Source organism: Marmota marmota, unplaced genomic scaffold, assembly GCF_001458135.2.
Source record: "Marmota marmota marmota unplaced genomic scaffold, marMar, whole genome shotgun sequence".
Taxonomy (NCBI): domain Eukaryota; kingdom Metazoa; phylum Chordata; class Mammalia; order Rodentia; family Sciuridae; genus Marmota; species Marmota marmota.
Window position 1 is genome coordinate 7,095,955 of NW_026000241.1, and position 17,327 is coordinate 7,113,281.

The window sequence follows — 17,327 nt, forward strand, 5'->3', positions numbered from 1 at the left end:
CTTCTCGCCAGGCATCTCGGGAGTTGTAGTTTCGTTTGATCCTGAGAGAGTCTGGGATTCCGGGAAACCCGATTAAGATGCTGTCGAGGCTGGGATTGGCCTAGTTAATAGGAGGGTGGAACCATGAAGGAAGCAGAACCAATAATGGGAAGGGATATTCTTGACGTCATATACGCCCGCCGGAAGTGCGGATCACACAGGCCATAAGGCTGGCAACTAGGATGGCCGGCTTCGCGGAGCTTGGGTTGTCATCGTGGCTCGTGGAACAATGTCGGCAGCTAGGTTTGAAGCAGCCCACTCCCGTGCAGCTCGGTTGTATTCCCGCCATTCTGGAGGGTAAGTGGCCCGGTAGCTTCCCTCGAAGTCGTCTCCTCTCTTTTCTCCACCTTTCTCTTCTTTGCCCAGGCAGGTCGCACGAAGCGAGGTGTTAGGATGAGCCTGATTCCAGAGGCATGCTGGGCAGTGTTGACGTTGAGCGTGCTCCACTGACTCGCTGTGTACGCACACAAGTGATGTCGCTTCTGAAACTTTCTTAACCTAGCACGGGAAAGGTTGATGAACAACTGATTGTAATACTATGAAAATGTGGCAGAGGTGGCACTATTTTCACTTTGCAAGTGAAACTCCCTGGTCCTGTGACTACTCTTCTCGATCTTCTGACTCAATTTTTTTTTTCTTTAGTTGTAGTTGGATACAGTACCTTCATTTTATTTATTTATTTTTATGTGGTGCTGAGGATGGCACCCAGCGCATTGCACATGCTAGGTGGGCTCTATTCCACAACCCCAGCCCTGTGACCTAACTTTTTTTTTTTTTTTTTTTTTGAGACAGGGTCTCTCTGAGTTTCTTAGGGCCTCGCTAAGTTGCTGAGGCTGGCTTTGAACTCGTGATTCTCCTGCCTCAGCCTTCTGAGCTTCTGGGATTACAGGCGTGCGCTGCCGCCAACTTAGTTTTTCCATTAAAGTGATATTCACAGGCTGCTGTTCACAGTGTCATATGTCTATAAACCCAGTCCCAATAACTGTAGAGTCCAAATCAAGAGGATTGCAAATTCAGTGCCAGCCAGGGGACCATAGACCCCCATCTCAAAAAAGGAGGGGCTGGGATTGTAGCTCAGTGGTAGAGCACTTGCCTAGCACATGTGAGGCACTGTGTTAAATCCTAAGCATCACATAAAAAATAAAGTATTGTGTCCATCTACAACTAAAAATATTTTTTAAAGATAACTTGTTTTAAAAAAGGAGAGGGGGCTGGGGATGTGGCTCAAGCGGTAGCGCGCTTGCCTGGCATGCGTGCGGCCCGGGTTCGATCCTCAGCACCACATACAAACAAGGATGTTGTGTCCGCCGAGAACTAAAAAAAAAATAAATATTAATAAATATTTTTAAAAAAAAAGGAGAGATCACAGGAAACCTAAGATGTGACAAATTGAGAGATTAAGCAAACAAATATAAATGAATCAATGGGGAATATAGGATGCAGTTCAAGGAGGGGAATTCTGGGCTTCTCAACCTCGGATACTTCAGAAAAGAGTCAGTTATGTGGTGGTCAGCAACATCTTCACCATCTTGGGCCAGTGGGATATAGGTTCCAGTTAAGCCTGCTACTTACCAGTTGTATGTCCTGGGTAAGGCTCTGAGATTCAGTTTCCTCTTCTATTAGATAGCGACAATAGCAGTCTCTCTTCGCTAAGATTTGTCAGTTGCCTAGTGGAAAAGGCATAGTGGGTGCAGAGAGACTGATCATTAAGTGTTAGCCATTGTTGGGGGGACTCAGTGGTAGAGCACTTGATTGGCATGCACAAGGCCCTGGGTTCAATCCCTAGCCCTGTTAAATAAATGAACAAACATACATTAGCCCTTCTGGACTATGCCAGATGTGCCCAAGGGACTAGCTGTGTTCACCTGGAGTGTGTTTATATTGCTTTGCCCTCTGTGCAGGTCGGGACTGCTTAGGTTGTGCCAAGACAGGAAGTGGCAAGACGGCAGCATTTGTCTTGCCCATCTTGCAGAAGCTGTCTGAGGATCCTTATGGCATTTTCTGCCTTGTCCTGACACCCACCAGGTGAGCCTCCCAACAAGCCCCTTGCATGTGAGTTAACCACCTGTGTTCTCTTGGACAAGTGCCTTTACTTCTCTGAGCTGCACTTTGCCCATGGGACAAAAATTATGAGTGCTACAGAATTCAACAGAACAGGTTTTATAAACCAGGAGTTTATGAAAAGTTCTCAGCATAGAGCTTGACCAGGGCAAGTACTGGCCAAATGGGAGCTGCCCGCAATCAATACAGCTAAATGAATAGAAAAGCATCCTAGGCAGAGGGCCCTGCATGCAGAAGTATGAGAGAAACAGGGAGCACAAAGGGTTCTAGGAGCTGGGCGTGTTAGAACCAGCTTGAGAAAGCCTTAAATGTTAAGCAGCGGGTTAGAATTGATTCTGAGGGTGTGTAAACAGGAATGAGCAAGGAAAGAGGCCAGGAAGTGGCCTTTTCTGCTCAGGAAAAGGCCTGAGCAGAGCAAGGGCTGGCAGACATAGGCCCTGGAGACTGACTGGCCCAGAGGAGAGGAGGCTACTGGTTGGGTCTCTGACTGGGCGACTGAGTAGTGTTGGCCAACATTACTGAGAAAAGGACACAGGAGAAGGTGTAAGTTTTGCGGAGGGGGAGATGCCAAAGCCATTTTAGGTTGGACTGGCAGGGGGATCATCATGGGATGTTCTGGGATGAGCCCACAACAGGCTCTAGTACTCAGCCTCAGAGCCTTTGTGTATAAACAGTAGAGGGAGAGACAGGAAGCCAGGGGCTCAGGGAGGAATTCTGGGGACGGTGTTGGGAATGAGAGGCACAGAACTGCCTGACCCAGTCTGGCCCCTTCCTGCCCACAGGGAGCTGGCCTACCAGATTGCAGAGCAGTTCCGGGTGCTGGGGAAGCCCCTGGGTCTGAAAGACTGCATCATCGTCGGTGGCATGGGTACTGGGGCTGGTGGGTTCTGGGCATGGGAGCCCCACAGCTACAGATCTTCTGCCCAGCCTCACCTATCACCCTCCATCCCCAGACATGGTGACCCAGGCACTGGAACTCTCTCGGAAACCACATGTGGTCATTGCCACTCCAGGACGCCTGGCTGACCACCTCCGCAGCTCTAACACCTTCCACATAAAGAAAATTCGCTTCTTGGTGAGCTGCCCCAGCTGTGCTCACTGATTTTGGATCCTCTGGGCATGGGATGGAGTCAGGAGCACTGTTCCATCTATCTGGGAAACGAGGGTCACATGGATCGTTTAGTAAAGTGCTAGAAATAGTGACGAGGCCACTCAGGGACCAAAAAGAGAGAAGCCAGTACTAGTGAGGATGAGGAGGGCAAGATCTGACTGAGGAGGTGCCCTCGTGCTGAGGCCTAGAGGAGAGAGCCTCAGAGCTCGTGTCCACACCTCGGGAGAGGCAGGCTGGGGAAGGACAGGAAGGACAGGCCTGGGGCCACAGCCAGCACCTGGACCCCATTTCCACCTCCTGCCCCACGGACACTGCAGGTGATGGACGAGGCAGACCGGCTGTTGGAGCAGGGCTGCACCGACTTCACGGTGGACCTGGAAACCATCCTGGCAGCCGTACCCGCCCGCAGGCAGACTCTGCTCTTCAGCGCCACGCTGACAGACACGCTCAAGGAGTTGCAAGGCCTCGCCACCAACCAGCCCTTCTTCTGGGAGGCACAGGCCCCGTGAGTCCGTGGCCACTGTTGGGCAGGCGAGGTTGGAGGCAGGCGGGCAGCAGCCCCATTGGACAGAAGGGGAAACTGGTGGCCTCTGTCCCCAGGGTGCGCACTGTGGAGCAGCTGGACCAGCGCTACCTGCTGGTGCCTGAGAAGGTCAAGGATGCATACCTGGTGCACCTGATCCAGACCTTCCAGGACGAGCATGAGGACTGGTCCATCATCATCTTCACCAACACATGCAAGTGAGTGTCGGGGCGAGGCCTGCCTCCCTGCCACAGCCCTTCCTTAGAGGTGGCCCAGAGTCACAGGCTTGGGGCACACAGCCAGGCTGGTCTCTCCGTGCCTTAGCTCAGACCGGAGGTTTTTTGGGAGAGGGGCTCAGCCCCATCTTGGATGGAAGGCTCAGGAAACCCTACAGAGCTATCTCAGCAGTCTAGTTGTTATGGCCGAGAGTGTCACTAGGCTTCCAGACCCTCTGATGAGAAGCTGTGACAATTAACTGAGTCCTACCTAATGTGCCGGCATAGTCTCTTATGGGCACTTCACACTGGCTCCTCCTTTGAGCTATTTGGAGCATGATCAAGAGGCTGTGGGCTATTCCAGCGTGGGCTAGAAGAACAGGACTCAGAACAGTCCAGATGAACTGGCTCCCAAGAGAAAAGTTTGGATACAGAGTGACCGTCGGGCACAGCAGTACCCAGCAGCTCACGGGATGGGATCACTTTCTGTGAGGTCGGCAAGTGCTAGAGACTGAGCTCAGGCCCCTGTGGATAAGCATGGGCACCACCTCTGAGCTACACCAGCCCAGACACCAGTTGTTTCTTTCCATCCATCTTTTAGCTGTTACCCTCTGTCAGCTCCCCTTGGGGAGTCTATGCCCTTCTGTGACAGTGGCTCAGTTTCTAGTTTCCCAGCCCTTGTGGTCCTTACCGAAAGAACAGGAGTCCGCTTATTCAGAAATGAGCAGCAGTCCCAGGGCACAGTGTGTGTGCGCATGTGTGCAGTCCGAGGTATGGACTCTGGTTTCTAACTCTCCAGGCCAGTTATCACTTCAGGCCCAGGGAAGGGTCAGCAGAGAGTCTGGCAGGCAGGCGGGACCTCTAGGCCCCTGTATTTTTTCTCATTTCTGAGTGGCACAGGGTTACCTTGCTTGGTGTCTCTGGGTGGGTTGGGGCAGGATCACCGTCCCAGGACCCAGAGCAGGAGGAGCTGACAGTCACATCTTTCCCACCAGGACCTGCCAAATCCTGTGTATGATGCTGCGAAAGTTCAGCTTCCCCACAGTGGCTCTACACTCCATGATGAAACAGGTGTGGGACTCGGTGGCTGCACCTCCCCGCCCAGCCGTAGGACACCTCCAGCCTCCAGCCTTTGCCCATGCTCTCTGCCCAGAACCCACTTCCTGCTGCCTTCTTTCCCTGGCCTCATGTCTCTTCCATTGTTCAGTAGGGGTCACCACCCTTACTGGCTGTGAGCCCCCTGAGGGTAGGAGCTGACCTGGTTTCTACCCTGTCCTTGGTCCTCACATACAAGCCCTCCCCAACCCACTCACAAATTTCTCCCCAACACTGTGCAGAAAGAACGTTTTGCTGCTCTGGCGAAGTTCAAATCCAGCATATACCGGATCCTGATTGCCACAGATGTGGCTTCTCGGTGAGTAGCACCCAGGTCCATGCTTCACCCCCTGCCCAGGGTATTTCCTCTCCAGTGGCAGCCAAGGCCCCAAGGAGGGACAGGGAGCCTAGTCTTGGTCATGAGTAACCCTGTCAGGGGTTTAAGCCTCAGTTTCCCCACTTGGGACGGTGGGTGTGACTGGCCTGTGCCTACAGGGGCCTGGACATCCCCACAGTGCAGGTGGTCATCAACCACAACACCCCTGGACTTCCCAAGATCTACATCCACCGAGTCGGACGGACAGCCCGTGCAGGTGAGCAGGTGGGCAGGGTTAGCAGACAAGGTTGGCAGCCTATGGACACCGTCCCCCTAGCCACCCCAGATGCCGAGGAGCCAAAATCGTATGCTAGTGGGATGTAGGTGAGCTAGAGCCCACGAGTCAGAGGCAGTAGGTTAGAGCCATCTTCAAAAGCAAAGGCAGGTTCTAGGCGTGACTTGGTGGTAGAGCTCTTGCCTTGCAGACATGAGGTCTGGATTCTAACCCACCACCACAAAAAAAAAAAAAAGGCACCAGCAAAGGTACATACTGCCTTAGTCCCTGCCATTTGTGTGGCCTCACTCAAGGGCCCTTTCATGTCAGGGCTACCGTTTGGGACCCAGTAGCAAGTAGATGGAGAGCCCTGGCAGGTAGGACGCTGCCCTCAAGGTCTGGTCTCTAAGGTCAGCCCTCCCGAGTGACCCTGGCTGAAGGGCCAAGGAGACACCCAGTGTCTGCCTCCCAGCCCTGTCCTGGAGGGGCACCGTGTTCATGAGATTCTCACTCCTGGAGCTGGGGTAGGATTCCTGGGGTGACCTGTGGCCTGGAGCAAGTTGCATCCACTGCTTGGGTCCCACTGTCTCATCAAATGGTGGGTAACGAGAACGGTGGTGCCTGTTTCAGGCTGTTGTGAGGGTGATGGACCTTACCAGCCACCAATTCAGCTCTAGTCACCATCCTAGATACTGGAAGCAGAAACTGGAGTGTAGAGATCCAGGCTGAGGCTCCTCAGGGCTAATATCTGACATAACAGCCTGAGTTCCCTGGCAGCCATGTCACCTGCCCTCATGTAAGGCCAGGCTGGCAGGAGAACCACCTCTCTCCGGTGTCTGGAGGCTCCCCTAGGACAGTCCCACCCTCTACACAGGCCCAGCACAGGGCGAGCCCCCGTGCTCTGAGCTGGTCCTTTCCCCACGGAGCCCTTATTCTGCACCTTGCAAGGGGAGCCCAGAGGTGTCTGGCCATCAGGACCTGCCTTTGTTGGTTCCTCGTCCTATAACCGAGGTATGTCCCCACAGGGCGGCAGGGACAGGCCATCACGCTGGTGACACAATATGACATCCACCTGGTACACGCCATTGAGGAACAAATCAGTGAGTGGGGCAGGGACTCGGGCACCTTTGGGCGGCACTGTCTGCCCCATCTACCCCTGCAGGCTGCTTCCAGAGCAGGTCACCTGTGCGTCCCCCTGTGAGCAGCCAACACGTTGCTTTTGCCGTTGTCAAAAGAAGCTCCCCACAGGACCGTTGTCTGCTGACACCATGTCTAGTGGGAGTGGACTTTAGTTTCTCAGACCGGAGTGTGGAGATGGTCCCTGAGACCAGGGACCACCCACTGTGGCAGGCCTGGGCCTGCTGAGCCCCTCGCTGTGGTTTACCGTGGCCTGAGCAGAACCACTGGCTGCAGCGTCTCCAGGTGCTGTGCACACCGTCCTCAAAGTCAGAGCCTTCACTTTTTTTTTTTTTTTTTTTAATTTGTAGTGAGATCCCATGTTGCCCAGAGTGTAGAGATCCAGGCTGAGGCTCATCAGGGCTAATATCTGACATACAGCCTGAGCTCCCTGTGAGATCCCATGTTGCCCAGACCAGCCATGAACTACTAGATCTCAGTGATCCTGTAGATGTCTACTGTCACACCCATCTTTGACTTGAAAGGACATTGTGTCCAAGAAATGAATCCAATTGTCCCTTGGTTTCTGTGGGAGAGGTTTAATTCCTGGACCCCCATGGATACCAGAATGCACAGATGCTCCAGTCCCGTCTAGAAAGTGGTGCAGTGTTTGCTAGACCCTCCCCATCTGGTACACGCAGTTCAGTTGTCCTAGCCTGCCCTAGGGGTCACCACCCTTACTCCCGCAGACTTCATGTTGTCACTAGGTGACCTGGAGTACTTAGTGCAACGCGGTTGCTGTGGAAGTGGTTGTTGGCCTGTATTATTTAGGGACTAAAGACAAGGAATAGTCTGGGCTGGGGGTGTAGCCCAGTGGTAGAGCGCTTGCTGAGCATGTGCACGGCCCTGGGCTTCATCACCAGCACCACAGAAAGAAGTTGTCTGTGCAGTTTTCTTTTTTCTGAATATTTTCCACCCACAACTGGTTGGATCTGCAGATGCAGAATGTGACATACAGAGGGCCACTGTATTCCAGGTCATAGTGTTGCTGACACCAGTATCTGTTGTGTCTGTACCTGACACAACCCTGGGTAGCTTGTGTGCCCCTTCTCCCAGGGAACTCACTACCTCCCTGTCCGCTGTCCCCACAGAGAAGCAGCTGGAGGAACTGTCGGTGGAGGAGGCCAAGGTGCTGCAGATCCTCACACAGGTCAACGTCGTGCGGAGGGAGTGTGAGATCGTGAGTGTCGGGTGGGGCTGCCTGCACTTCAGGCCTGGCTGTCCCCTTCAAGACGGAAGCTGTGACCATCTCTCCCTCCCCCACTAGAAACTGGAGGCGGCCCACTTTGACGAAAAGAAGGAGATCAACAAGCGGAAGCAACTGATCCTGGAGGGGAAGGTGAGTGCCAGGCTGGCAGGTGGTGACGAGGGTGCCCAGGTGGGGGACATCCAGCTCAGCCACTTGCTGGTCCTCCCCATGCCAGGACCCTGACCTGGAGGCGAAGCGCAAGGCGGAGCTGGCCAAGATCAAGCAGAAGAACCGGCGCTTCAAGGAGAAGGTGGAACACACACTCCAGCAACAGAAGGCCAGCAGGGCTGGCCGCAGGGGACGTCCACCCCGGGCCCAGCCTGGGTCCCACACAGCCCCAGCACCGACCCAGGGCCCGGCCTGAGTTCACCATGGCCCCTCCTGTCCAGTCTGGGACTGCATATTGAGCTGAGGGTCTGAGGGACTCCCCTCAAGCCTTTCCAGTGCCCCTCAGTGGAAGCCATGGACACCTACATCATGCAGTCCCCACTCCTTTGTCCGGAAGCCCCAGCTGGCCCTTTCCCAGGGCCCTGGCCAGGAGTCAGGCTGCAGAGGAGGAAGGAGCACTGACTGAGGCGGAACCCTGCTCCACAAACTCCGCACTGTGGCACAGGTGCCCCCGGGCACAGCATTCCGTGGATAGGTGGCACTCAATAAATGGGTCTTTCAGCTTTTCTCAGCCTGATTTAGAAATGAGGGCAGGACAGGTGGGATGCTTCTGCCTGCCTCTCTCAAAACTTGTTGCACCTACCCCAGTTCTTCAACCCCTCCGGCAGGCCCAGCCATTCCAGACACTTGACCTTGGGTCTGTGAAGCCCCTTCTCTGGTCCTCAGTTTGCTAACTGAGCACATGGGCTTAGCAACTGCACCATTTCAAATCTAGCCAGGAGATTTTGGTGTGATCACCTTGTGCCTAGTGAGCACAGCTGTATTCTAGGATTTTCCCTGACTGCCCACATCTGGGGGTTGTGGCCAGAGTGAGGGAGATTTAACCAGGGGCCACCTAAGGCCTAAGTTGGTGCACACTTATAATCTCAGCAACTCAAGAGGCTGAGGCAGGAGGAAGAGGCTGAGGCAGGAGGATCGCAAGCTTGAAGCTAGCCTCAGCATCTTAGTAAGACCCGGTCATAAAGTAAAAAACTTTAAAAAGGACTGGGGATGTAGCTCGGTGGTAAAGCCCCACTGGGTTCAATCCCCTATATAGACACCGGTTGGCCAAACAATATGGCTAAGCCCAAGGGGACTCAGGCAGAGGCGCCAGGCAGAGCAGGCTCCAGGACATGTGACCTGGACATGCCTCCCACCTGCAAGAGGGCTTTGGGATCACCACAAGGATGCAGGGCAGCCAGGATCCATCCTGGAGGAGGCAGGTAAAGGGGGGGGGGCGACGGGTCTGGTGCCTACACACCACACATGCACAGTCACACTTAGAAATGTAATCTGGGCACCAGCACATGCCCCTGGGTTCTAGAAATTCTACACGATGAAAAGCTCAAAAACAGGCCCCATGCTGTGAGTGGCCGTGGCCAGGCCGAGTCAGGCTCCCTGGTCCCTGCCAGGGCAAACAGGCCCGCCTGTGCCGCCTGAGCCCCAGCCTCACCCCACGCGGGGATCCTTTAGGTAGAACCAGCCCCTGAGACCCAGCTCTGCTCAGGGCGCAGCCTCCGCGAGGCGGGCCAGGCCTTCTCTGAGTTCGCTCAGCTCAAACAGCCTGACGTCCAGCAGCTGTGCGGCCCGGCCCACCTCGGCCCGCGCCCGCTCCCGCTCGGCCCGGGCCTCTTCCAGGCTGCGCTCCGTGGCCCGCAGTTGGTGCTCCAGCTCTGCGTTGCGTGTCTCCAGGTCCTGTGGGGACAGGGTAGCAGAGTTGGGGACCTCAACAAGTCTCAAGGGTCATCAGCCCTGACTGGGTACCCAGCATCTGAGGGCGCTGGGCTGGGACCTGTTTGTCTCACAGCCGCCTCTCGGCACGTCTGCTCTGCCCAGCACTCCCTGTCCCCAGCCATCTTGAGCATCATAGAACCAATTGTGGTTCTCCTCCACTTAAAGCCCTCCTATGACTCTCACGACACTGGAAATAAATGCACATCCCTAGGGGTGTGCTGGGGCTCTCCTTTCCTTGCTCATTCCCACTCAGCCTCTCGAGCCTTGCAGTTCTTTAAACACTCTGGCTTTCTTCACACCTCAGGGCCTTTGCACATGCCGTGTGCCCAGAAGATGATAGGGATCACTTCCCCAACTTTTCTCTCCAGGAATCTTTGGGGGGCACCAGCCCCTTTAATATCTCCATGTATTGGGCACATAGGAAGTACCCCATGAACATTTCTCGAAGACTCCAGTGAAAGCTAAGCCTGCCAGACCTGGGTTCAAATGCAGTCTCTGTGATCTCAGGCCAGAACATTTTGAAGATTTGATGGGGTTAAGCAATGGAATTAGCAAGGACTGAGAAAGTGCTCTTTGAGAGAAGGACAGATATGAAACTACTAATTACTGTTGTTTATAAAGCACCTACTAAGTGTCAGGAATTCTGTGGGTCTAGTCTTCCCAATTCTTCATGACATTAGGTGGATATGGTCCTGATCCACTTACAAATGACGAAATTAAGGCCCAGGGACATAGACCCCAAGCCTGTCCTATCCAGGGGTTGGATACCCATTCTCCGTCACCCCACACCCTGGCACCCCCACACACCTGCACCTTCTGTTGGGTCTCCTCCCGCTCTGTGGCATCCGAGGTCTCTCGAGGACCACCAGTCTGATTCTTCAGCGTCTGGATCTCCTAGGGGAGAAGGGTTCCCAGGGTCTGTTCTGGGGGTCCTGGATCCACAGGGGGGAAGCTGATGGAAGGCAGGGCTCAGGGACCACACTTGGTGCTCACCTGGTCCTTTGTTTGCACCAGGGCTTCCAGCTGCTCCAGTGACTGACTGGGCACCTCCTTCTCGACGACAGGAGCTGTCTCTGCAGCTGCCTGGGCCTCCAACTCAGCCACCTACACCCACAGGAAGCTCAGCACAACACCCCAGCGTGTGCTGTCCCATTGCTCCCCAGGCCCCTGGAGAATCTGCCTCCTACTCATTCTTGGTAGGTGGTACCACCCCTCCTCCGGGTAGTTTGGACTTTAGAGCATGACCGACCCTCTGAGGCTTTCAGTCTCAAGACCTATTTTACAGAGCAAGAAATTGAGCTCCGGAATGATCTGCTGAAGTCATTCGGCCATCCTGGGAACCCCTCTGCTGTTGCCAGAGCCAGACAGTGTCTCTGGGAGGGAAGAGTGCCCTCACCCGCTGCCGCAGCCGCTCGGCCTCCGCACGCTGGGCCTCCAGCTGCTGCCTCCACTGCGCTGCAGCGGCGTTTGCCTCTCGCAGGGCGCCTGCCAGTTTATTGTTGCTGTCCTGCAGCGCAAAGAACTCGGCCTCCCACTGCACCTCGCCCACCGAGCTGTGGAGAAACCGGGGTCAGCTGGAGGGGTAGATAAGCCCCAGGCTGGGGGCGGGGCTAGGCTGGAGCGGGGCGGGGCCCAAATAGCGCTGAGCTAGGGAATTGGGCGGCGCGGGGCAGGCTTAGTTCTGTCCCTGACCGGGTCAAAACAGACACGTGACATTAGCCCCAGGACGTCCTCTGAAAGAGAGACTTGAAGCATCCCATTGGGGCGTGGCCAGAACGGGGTAAGGAGGCGTGAATGAGGGAGGAAGGACTCCAGAATGAGAGGGGGGTGGAGCCAGCCCTAGGGAGGCGTGGTCCGGCTCGGGATCCAGCAGGATCTGGGTCAGCCTCCTCCCCCTCCCCATCTCGGATCCACAGCCGGAGCGCCTCCTCCCTGCCCCGCCCACCTCGCCCCGCCCTCTACCTAGGCCCCGCCCCTCACCCCTCCGACAGCATCTTCTTTAGCCGCTCCCGCTCGGTGGGGCCCGGGGCGTCCGCGCTCTGGCTGCGGAACAGTTTCTCTTCGCCTGGGCCATTGGCGCTGACGAGGGGGCTGGGGGGCACCTGCGGGTGAGGATGAAAGCGGGGTGACGGTGAGTGGTGGCTTCAATCAAGAACGGCTTAGAAAGTCATAGTTGATGTCAGGGCGGAAGTCCCTGTGGTCATGACTGGGGTCAGAGAATCTGAATTGACCTGCGGACCCCGGTAGGTCCTTCCCAGTACTGGCATCCAGGCGCATCCCTCCCGTCCTCACCCACCCTCTACGGCTCCCCATGACCCCTGGACTGGACTCCCACCTTGCTCGGCTGGGCTTTCCCCAACCCCTGAAAACCTGATACACAATCTGCAAAGCTAAACGCTGCCCAGAATCTAATTGCTCCAAGCTGTTCCCTTGAGCACTGTCCCTGGGACAGAATTTCAACACACTGTTAAGAAAGGCGCAGGAAGCCCTCCCCAGGCGGAATTTGCATCTTGGGAGCAATCTCACTGCCTGGGCCTGCAGCCTTGAGGTCAGAGACAGCAACTTTCTCATTTCTGTCACCCCTGTACCCAGCCCCGGGTCTGGCACACGGCAGGTGCTCAATAAATTACACTGAAAATAAATGAATGGGGGTAGTGCCCACAGACAGATCGCTGTTCTGCGCACCCCCCTTAGCTATTTTAACTTCCAGTCTTCAATTAATTCTGTCATCTGAGCTGATTTTGAGCCCAAGCCAAGCTAAACCTCCTAGGATGTGCTCCATGGCCCAAGTCCTGCCTCCACGGTCCATGCCTCAGGTCTACTGTTAGGTCATCTGTGAGCATTTTCTCCTAGGTACCACACAGTGCATGGCTGATGCAGAGATGCTAGGAGGAGGGGCAGGGAATGCTCACCTGGTGGGAGGCAAGCCCCAGGGCGGGGCTGGTAAGCTCCCCTCCATCCTGAGATTTCTCCCGAGCCAACCTTGCTGCTTCCTTCACTTCCTGGAACTTCTCAGCAAACTGGGGGGTGGAAAGCAGAGGTGAACAAACTCTCCAGCCCCTCTCCAGCCTCCCACCAGGTCACTCCCACGCACTGCCAGCATTGTTACCTTGGAAGGGAACTTAGGAACTGTGCATACCCCCTTATCTCACAAACCAAAAGGGGCAGGTTGGAAAATGATGTCCCCTTGAGCAGAATGGGTACCCTGGTGGGAGGGATGTTCCCGGAGGTGGCAGTAAGTACACTGAGAGACATTAAGAAAGGGATTCCCTTTTCCTCTCTGTCAGGCTTATCTCAACAAGGAGAGCCTCTGGCTGGTGCTGACCTTTCTTTAACACCTGTTAACATTCCTTTATAACAGAGAGAGGAGGTCTTGGAGCCCCTGAGAGGCATCGACAGTCAAAGAGTAATTACCTGCTTCCAGTTTTCATTAAGCCAAGCGTTTACATTTACCACCTAGCTCTGGCAATTAATACTGGTTCTCCAGTTAAGATAGAAAGTGTTTTTGTGGGGCTGGGGATGTGGCTCAAGCGGTAGCGCGCTCGCCTGGCATGCATGCGGCCCAGGTTCGATCCTCAGTACCACATACAAACAAAGATGTTGTGTCTGCCGAAAACTAAAAAATAAATATTAAAAAATTCTCTCTCACTCTCTCTTTAAAAAAAAAAAAAGAAAGTGTTTTTGTTTGTTTGTTTTGTTTTAATTTTAAAATAAGTTCCCTTTGTTTAAACCTTTTTTTTTTTTTTTTAAAGCCAGGTGTGGTGGCATGCCCTGTATTCCTAGCTTCCTGGGAGGCTGAGACAAGAGTTTGAGGCCAGGAGTTTGAGGCCAGCCTGGGCAACACAGGCAGACCCCCATCTCAATCAATCAATCAATAAAAATGTTTAGGGTCTGGGTGTGGCTCAGTGGTAGAGCACCTGCTTAGCATGAGCAAGTCCCTGGGTTCAATCCCCAATACCTCCAAACAAAAACTTTTTTAAAAAATTATTTACAGTCACACCACTAGATTCGTGCAAAGGTATTCAGTGTAATTCACTGGGGGAAAATTATCTTTTCAAAAACAGACCCCTGAGCAGGGCAAGTTGGTGCATGCCTATAATCCCAGAGGCTTGGGAGGCTGAGGCAGGAGGATTGAAAGTTCAAAGCCAGCCTCAGCAATTTAGCCCTAAGCAACTTAGCAAGACCCAGTCTCTAAATAAAATATAAAAAGAGCTTGGGGTGTGTTTCAGTGCTTAAGCAATCCCGGTACCAACCAACCAACCAACAAAAAAGCAGCTCCCTGGGTTCCATCCCCTAGCACAAACAATAACAACAACAACAACAAAATGCCTAAAAATAACTTAATATTCATGTGGGGATAAAATGAACCTCAGGCCCTACCTTGCATCACCCACAGAAATTAACTCAAGACCTAACCTTGAAAAGAACATTATAATACTTCTAGAATAAAACAGAGAAAATCTTCAGGGTACAGGAAGTATTAATCATAAAAAGAAAAAAGAAAAAAAAAAAGAACAATGGATACAGAAAATATCCTGAAGAAGGGAGGTAACAGCTGAGTACTGCTGGGAAAGTGGGGAAGGATCCCTAGTCCAGGCACCAGGGCGATGACCTGAGGGCAAGGGTGTACCTAAAATTGAAGCAAGTGGCCAGCAGAACCGGGATTCAAACCAGGGAACTAGAAGGGGCTTATTGCTCGTCTTCCCCCCCAGAACTAGGGAATGAACCCAGGGTGCCCCACCACTAAGCTACATCCCCAGCCTTCTTTATTTTTTTTTTAAGTTTTGAGACAGGCTCACACCAAGTTGCTGACGCTGGCCTCAAATTTGTGATCCTGCTGCCTCAGCCTCCCCAGTAACCAGGATTACTGGCATGTGCCACCTGCCTGTCTAATTCTATGTGCCCATTGTTTTTGTTGTTGTTGTTTCCAGGATTGAACCTAGAGGCGCTTAACCACTGAGCCACATCTCCAGCTCCTTTTTATATTTTATTTTGTGACAGGGCCTTGCTAAGTTGCTGAGGCTGGCTTTGAACTTGCAATCCCCCTGTCTCAGTCTCCTGAGCTGCTGGGATTACAGGTGTGCAACACTGTGCCTGGCTCTGTGTACCCATTCTGCCACTGAGTAGACAGAGGCCAGGTCCTGTGCACTGTCCCCTAGTGAGACCAGGTGAAGACTTAGGCCCAGGCCCGTCTCTCCCCTCTGTTCCCCCCATGCCACCTACCTGAGTCAGATGCTGTTCAGAGGCAAAGCCAAGGCCGTAGACTGTGTTGGCACGACTGTCTGCCCACTGCCCAAACTTCTGGGAGGTTTTGGTAAAGGTCATGTTGGGGGTAACAGTACTGTTGATGATGGCCTGTGGGGATTCAGAGATCAAGGTTGAAGGGCCTGATGACAATGCACATGAATTCCTGGATGAATGAGCACCATTTTGTCTTAGGGCTTCAGAGGTCACTGCTCTGAGCCATTTCAGGAGGAAGAGATGGGAGCCGAGAAAGGGCCAGGGTTCCTTGTTTCCCAGAGCACCCAGCAAGGCAGTGACCAGACCCAGGCCTATCTCCTGGGGCTCTAGTGCCTATACCCCACCCAGACCCTGCAGACCTTAGCGCCCCCAATGCTGATGATGCGGTAGACATTGCGAGTGGCATCGTAGAAATAGGAGACGGTAAGTGCATGCTTGCCCGCAGGGATCCAGTTCCTCTTGGTGGCCGGGTCAATCTGGAACACGTGTGCCCGTGTACTGAAGATTGGCTGCTCCCTAAACGGGGAGAGGGGACTCAGTGGGGGACAAGCACCTCCAAGGAGCTCAGGGCTGGGTAAGGTGGGTGGGAGCTTACCTGGCTGTGGACATTGGTCAGGCTGGGCTGGGTGGGCTCTAAGGAGCAGCCAGAGGGGTGGCAAGAGTGGCTGGCTTGGCCCCTGGGGACAGAGGGGTCCTGTGAGTGTCTTCTCAGGTCAGGCTGAGAAGGCCAACAGGTCCAATCTCAGGACACCACCAGGTGTCCTTTTTGAACTTTAATCAAAAAGGCATGACAATCAGGAGGTACCAGAGAGAAAGGACCCCATCATTCTCCATTTGGGGAAAGCCCCACAACATTCTGGGCAGGAGGCAGCTCCAGAGAAGACAGGTGGCCCCTAACATGTAATATAAACTTCTCATCATTCTGGTTACTGGGCTCCCCATTGAAGCCTCTCCACCCTCGGGCTGGGTGGCAAGGCCAAGGATAACTCTGCTCAGTACTTTCCAGCACATTCAAGATTGGGAGAAGGGGGCTCCACAGCCTCCCAGTTGGTTCCAATAGCCACCGTCCTAGGAAGCCAGCAATGCTGATGGGAGGAGACTTCCTGGTCCTCAGGCGTCCCCAAACCTACATCCCAGGGATCTGCAGGGGATCCAATAGGGGGTTGGAGAAGTAGGACTCCAGGAGGGGGAGGGGCGGCCCCCAGCCCGGCGCCTCCGAGGTCAGAGGGGGGAATGCCCCCCCCATCCTGTCCTGGGCAGCTGCTATCCCGGTCACAGGGTCTGAAACCGGAGCCCCTAGGTGGGGGAGGAGCGGCAGCTAAGGCCTGGGTTGGGGGCGGGTCCTGAGACTGACAGGGGCTGAGGATTGAAGGGGTCCCCGGAACCCAGGCCCTTCCGGCCCGGCGGCTCCTGCCGTGACTCGCAGCGTTTGGGAAAAGTTACTCACCAACTAGTCATGCGCCTAGGACGCCGCGGGCCGCGGGGTTCCCCAAGGGGGGTCCAACACCTCGCAGAGCCCAGGAATCCCCAATCGGGCTGGGGGCGAGACCTCATCCCAAGCGCCCCAATCCGGAGGCCTGATATTCATTCAGGATCCAGTCCCACCCGCGTCAGGAGGGCATCCCGTATGCGCCCCAACTTCATAACGCGCCGCCCAGACCCTGGAACTTCCCCGATCCACGCAACGCTGCCTTGACTCCGGTTCCAGAACTTTGGGGACATCACTTCTGCCTCCTCCAACCCAGGTCCGAAACTTTGGGGTCCTTCCTCCCTCGCCCCGCGCTACCTCCGGCAACCCCGGGTCCGGAACTTTGGAGACACTGGCACTGATCTCGACTCCAGAACTCCAGGGGACCCTGCCAACCCTCCAGTCCCTGGTCTGGAACTTCGAGAACCCCCTCTGCGCCGCTCTCCCAGCCCAGGTCCGGGACTTCGGGGACCCGTTGGCTAATTTCTTCAATGCCGGGGGCCAGAAATTTTGGAACCGCTCGCTCTGTCCCCTCCCCGACTCCGACTCCGGAACTTCGGGACCCCGGTGATTCCCCCAGCCCTGGAACTTCAGAGCTCCTCGCGCCACCCCGGGCCCCGAGCCCAGAACTTCGGGGTCCCCCGCACCCTCTCCCCGGCCCTTGTCTCTTATACACAT

At 54.7% G+C, this 17,327-nt stretch overlaps 2 protein-coding genes across 3 annotated transcripts; one reads left to right on the forward strand and one right to left on the reverse strand.

Annotated features, from left to right (window-relative positions):
- The first annotated feature begins 180 nt into the window (after positions 1-180).
- On the forward strand, positions 181-8,733 carry Ddx49 (DEAD-box helicase 49). 2 transcript variants are annotated; one of them, XM_015489282.2, is made up of 13 exons: positions 181-336; positions 1,941-2,064; positions 2,883-2,968; positions 3,054-3,175; positions 3,529-3,716; positions 3,812-3,952; positions 4,945-5,020; positions 5,287-5,363; positions 5,540-5,637; positions 6,660-6,734; positions 7,902-7,990; positions 8,078-8,149; positions 8,235-8,733. In XM_015489282.2, exons 1-13 carry the CDS (start codon positions 222-224, stop codon positions 8,421-8,423), a joined length of 1,452 nt encoding a protein of 483 aa, XP_015344768.1. In that variant the 5' UTR covers positions 181-221; the 3' UTR covers positions 8,424-8,733. The 2 variants fall into 2 exon arrangements, with proteins under 2 accessions (XP_015344768.1, XP_048651342.1); XM_048795385.1 differs by lacking the exon at positions 6,660-6,734.
- A 747-nt stretch (positions 8,734-9,480) lies between these two features.
- Homer3 (homer scaffold protein 3) lies at positions 9,481-16,661 on the reverse strand. Its single transcript, XM_048795386.1, has 10 exons — positions 16,629-16,661; positions 15,777-15,858; positions 15,541-15,697; positions 15,164-15,295; positions 12,853-12,960; positions 11,921-12,042; positions 11,337-11,493; positions 10,934-11,044; positions 10,748-10,834; positions 9,481-9,901 (listed from the first exon to the last, which is right to left on the reverse strand). Exons 2-10 carry the CDS (start codon positions 15,788-15,790, stop codon positions 9,710-9,712), a joined length of 1,080 nt encoding a protein of 359 aa, XP_048651343.1. The 5' UTR covers positions 15,791-15,858; positions 16,629-16,661; the 3' UTR covers positions 9,481-9,709.
- Positions 16,662-17,327: the final 666 nt, after the last annotated feature.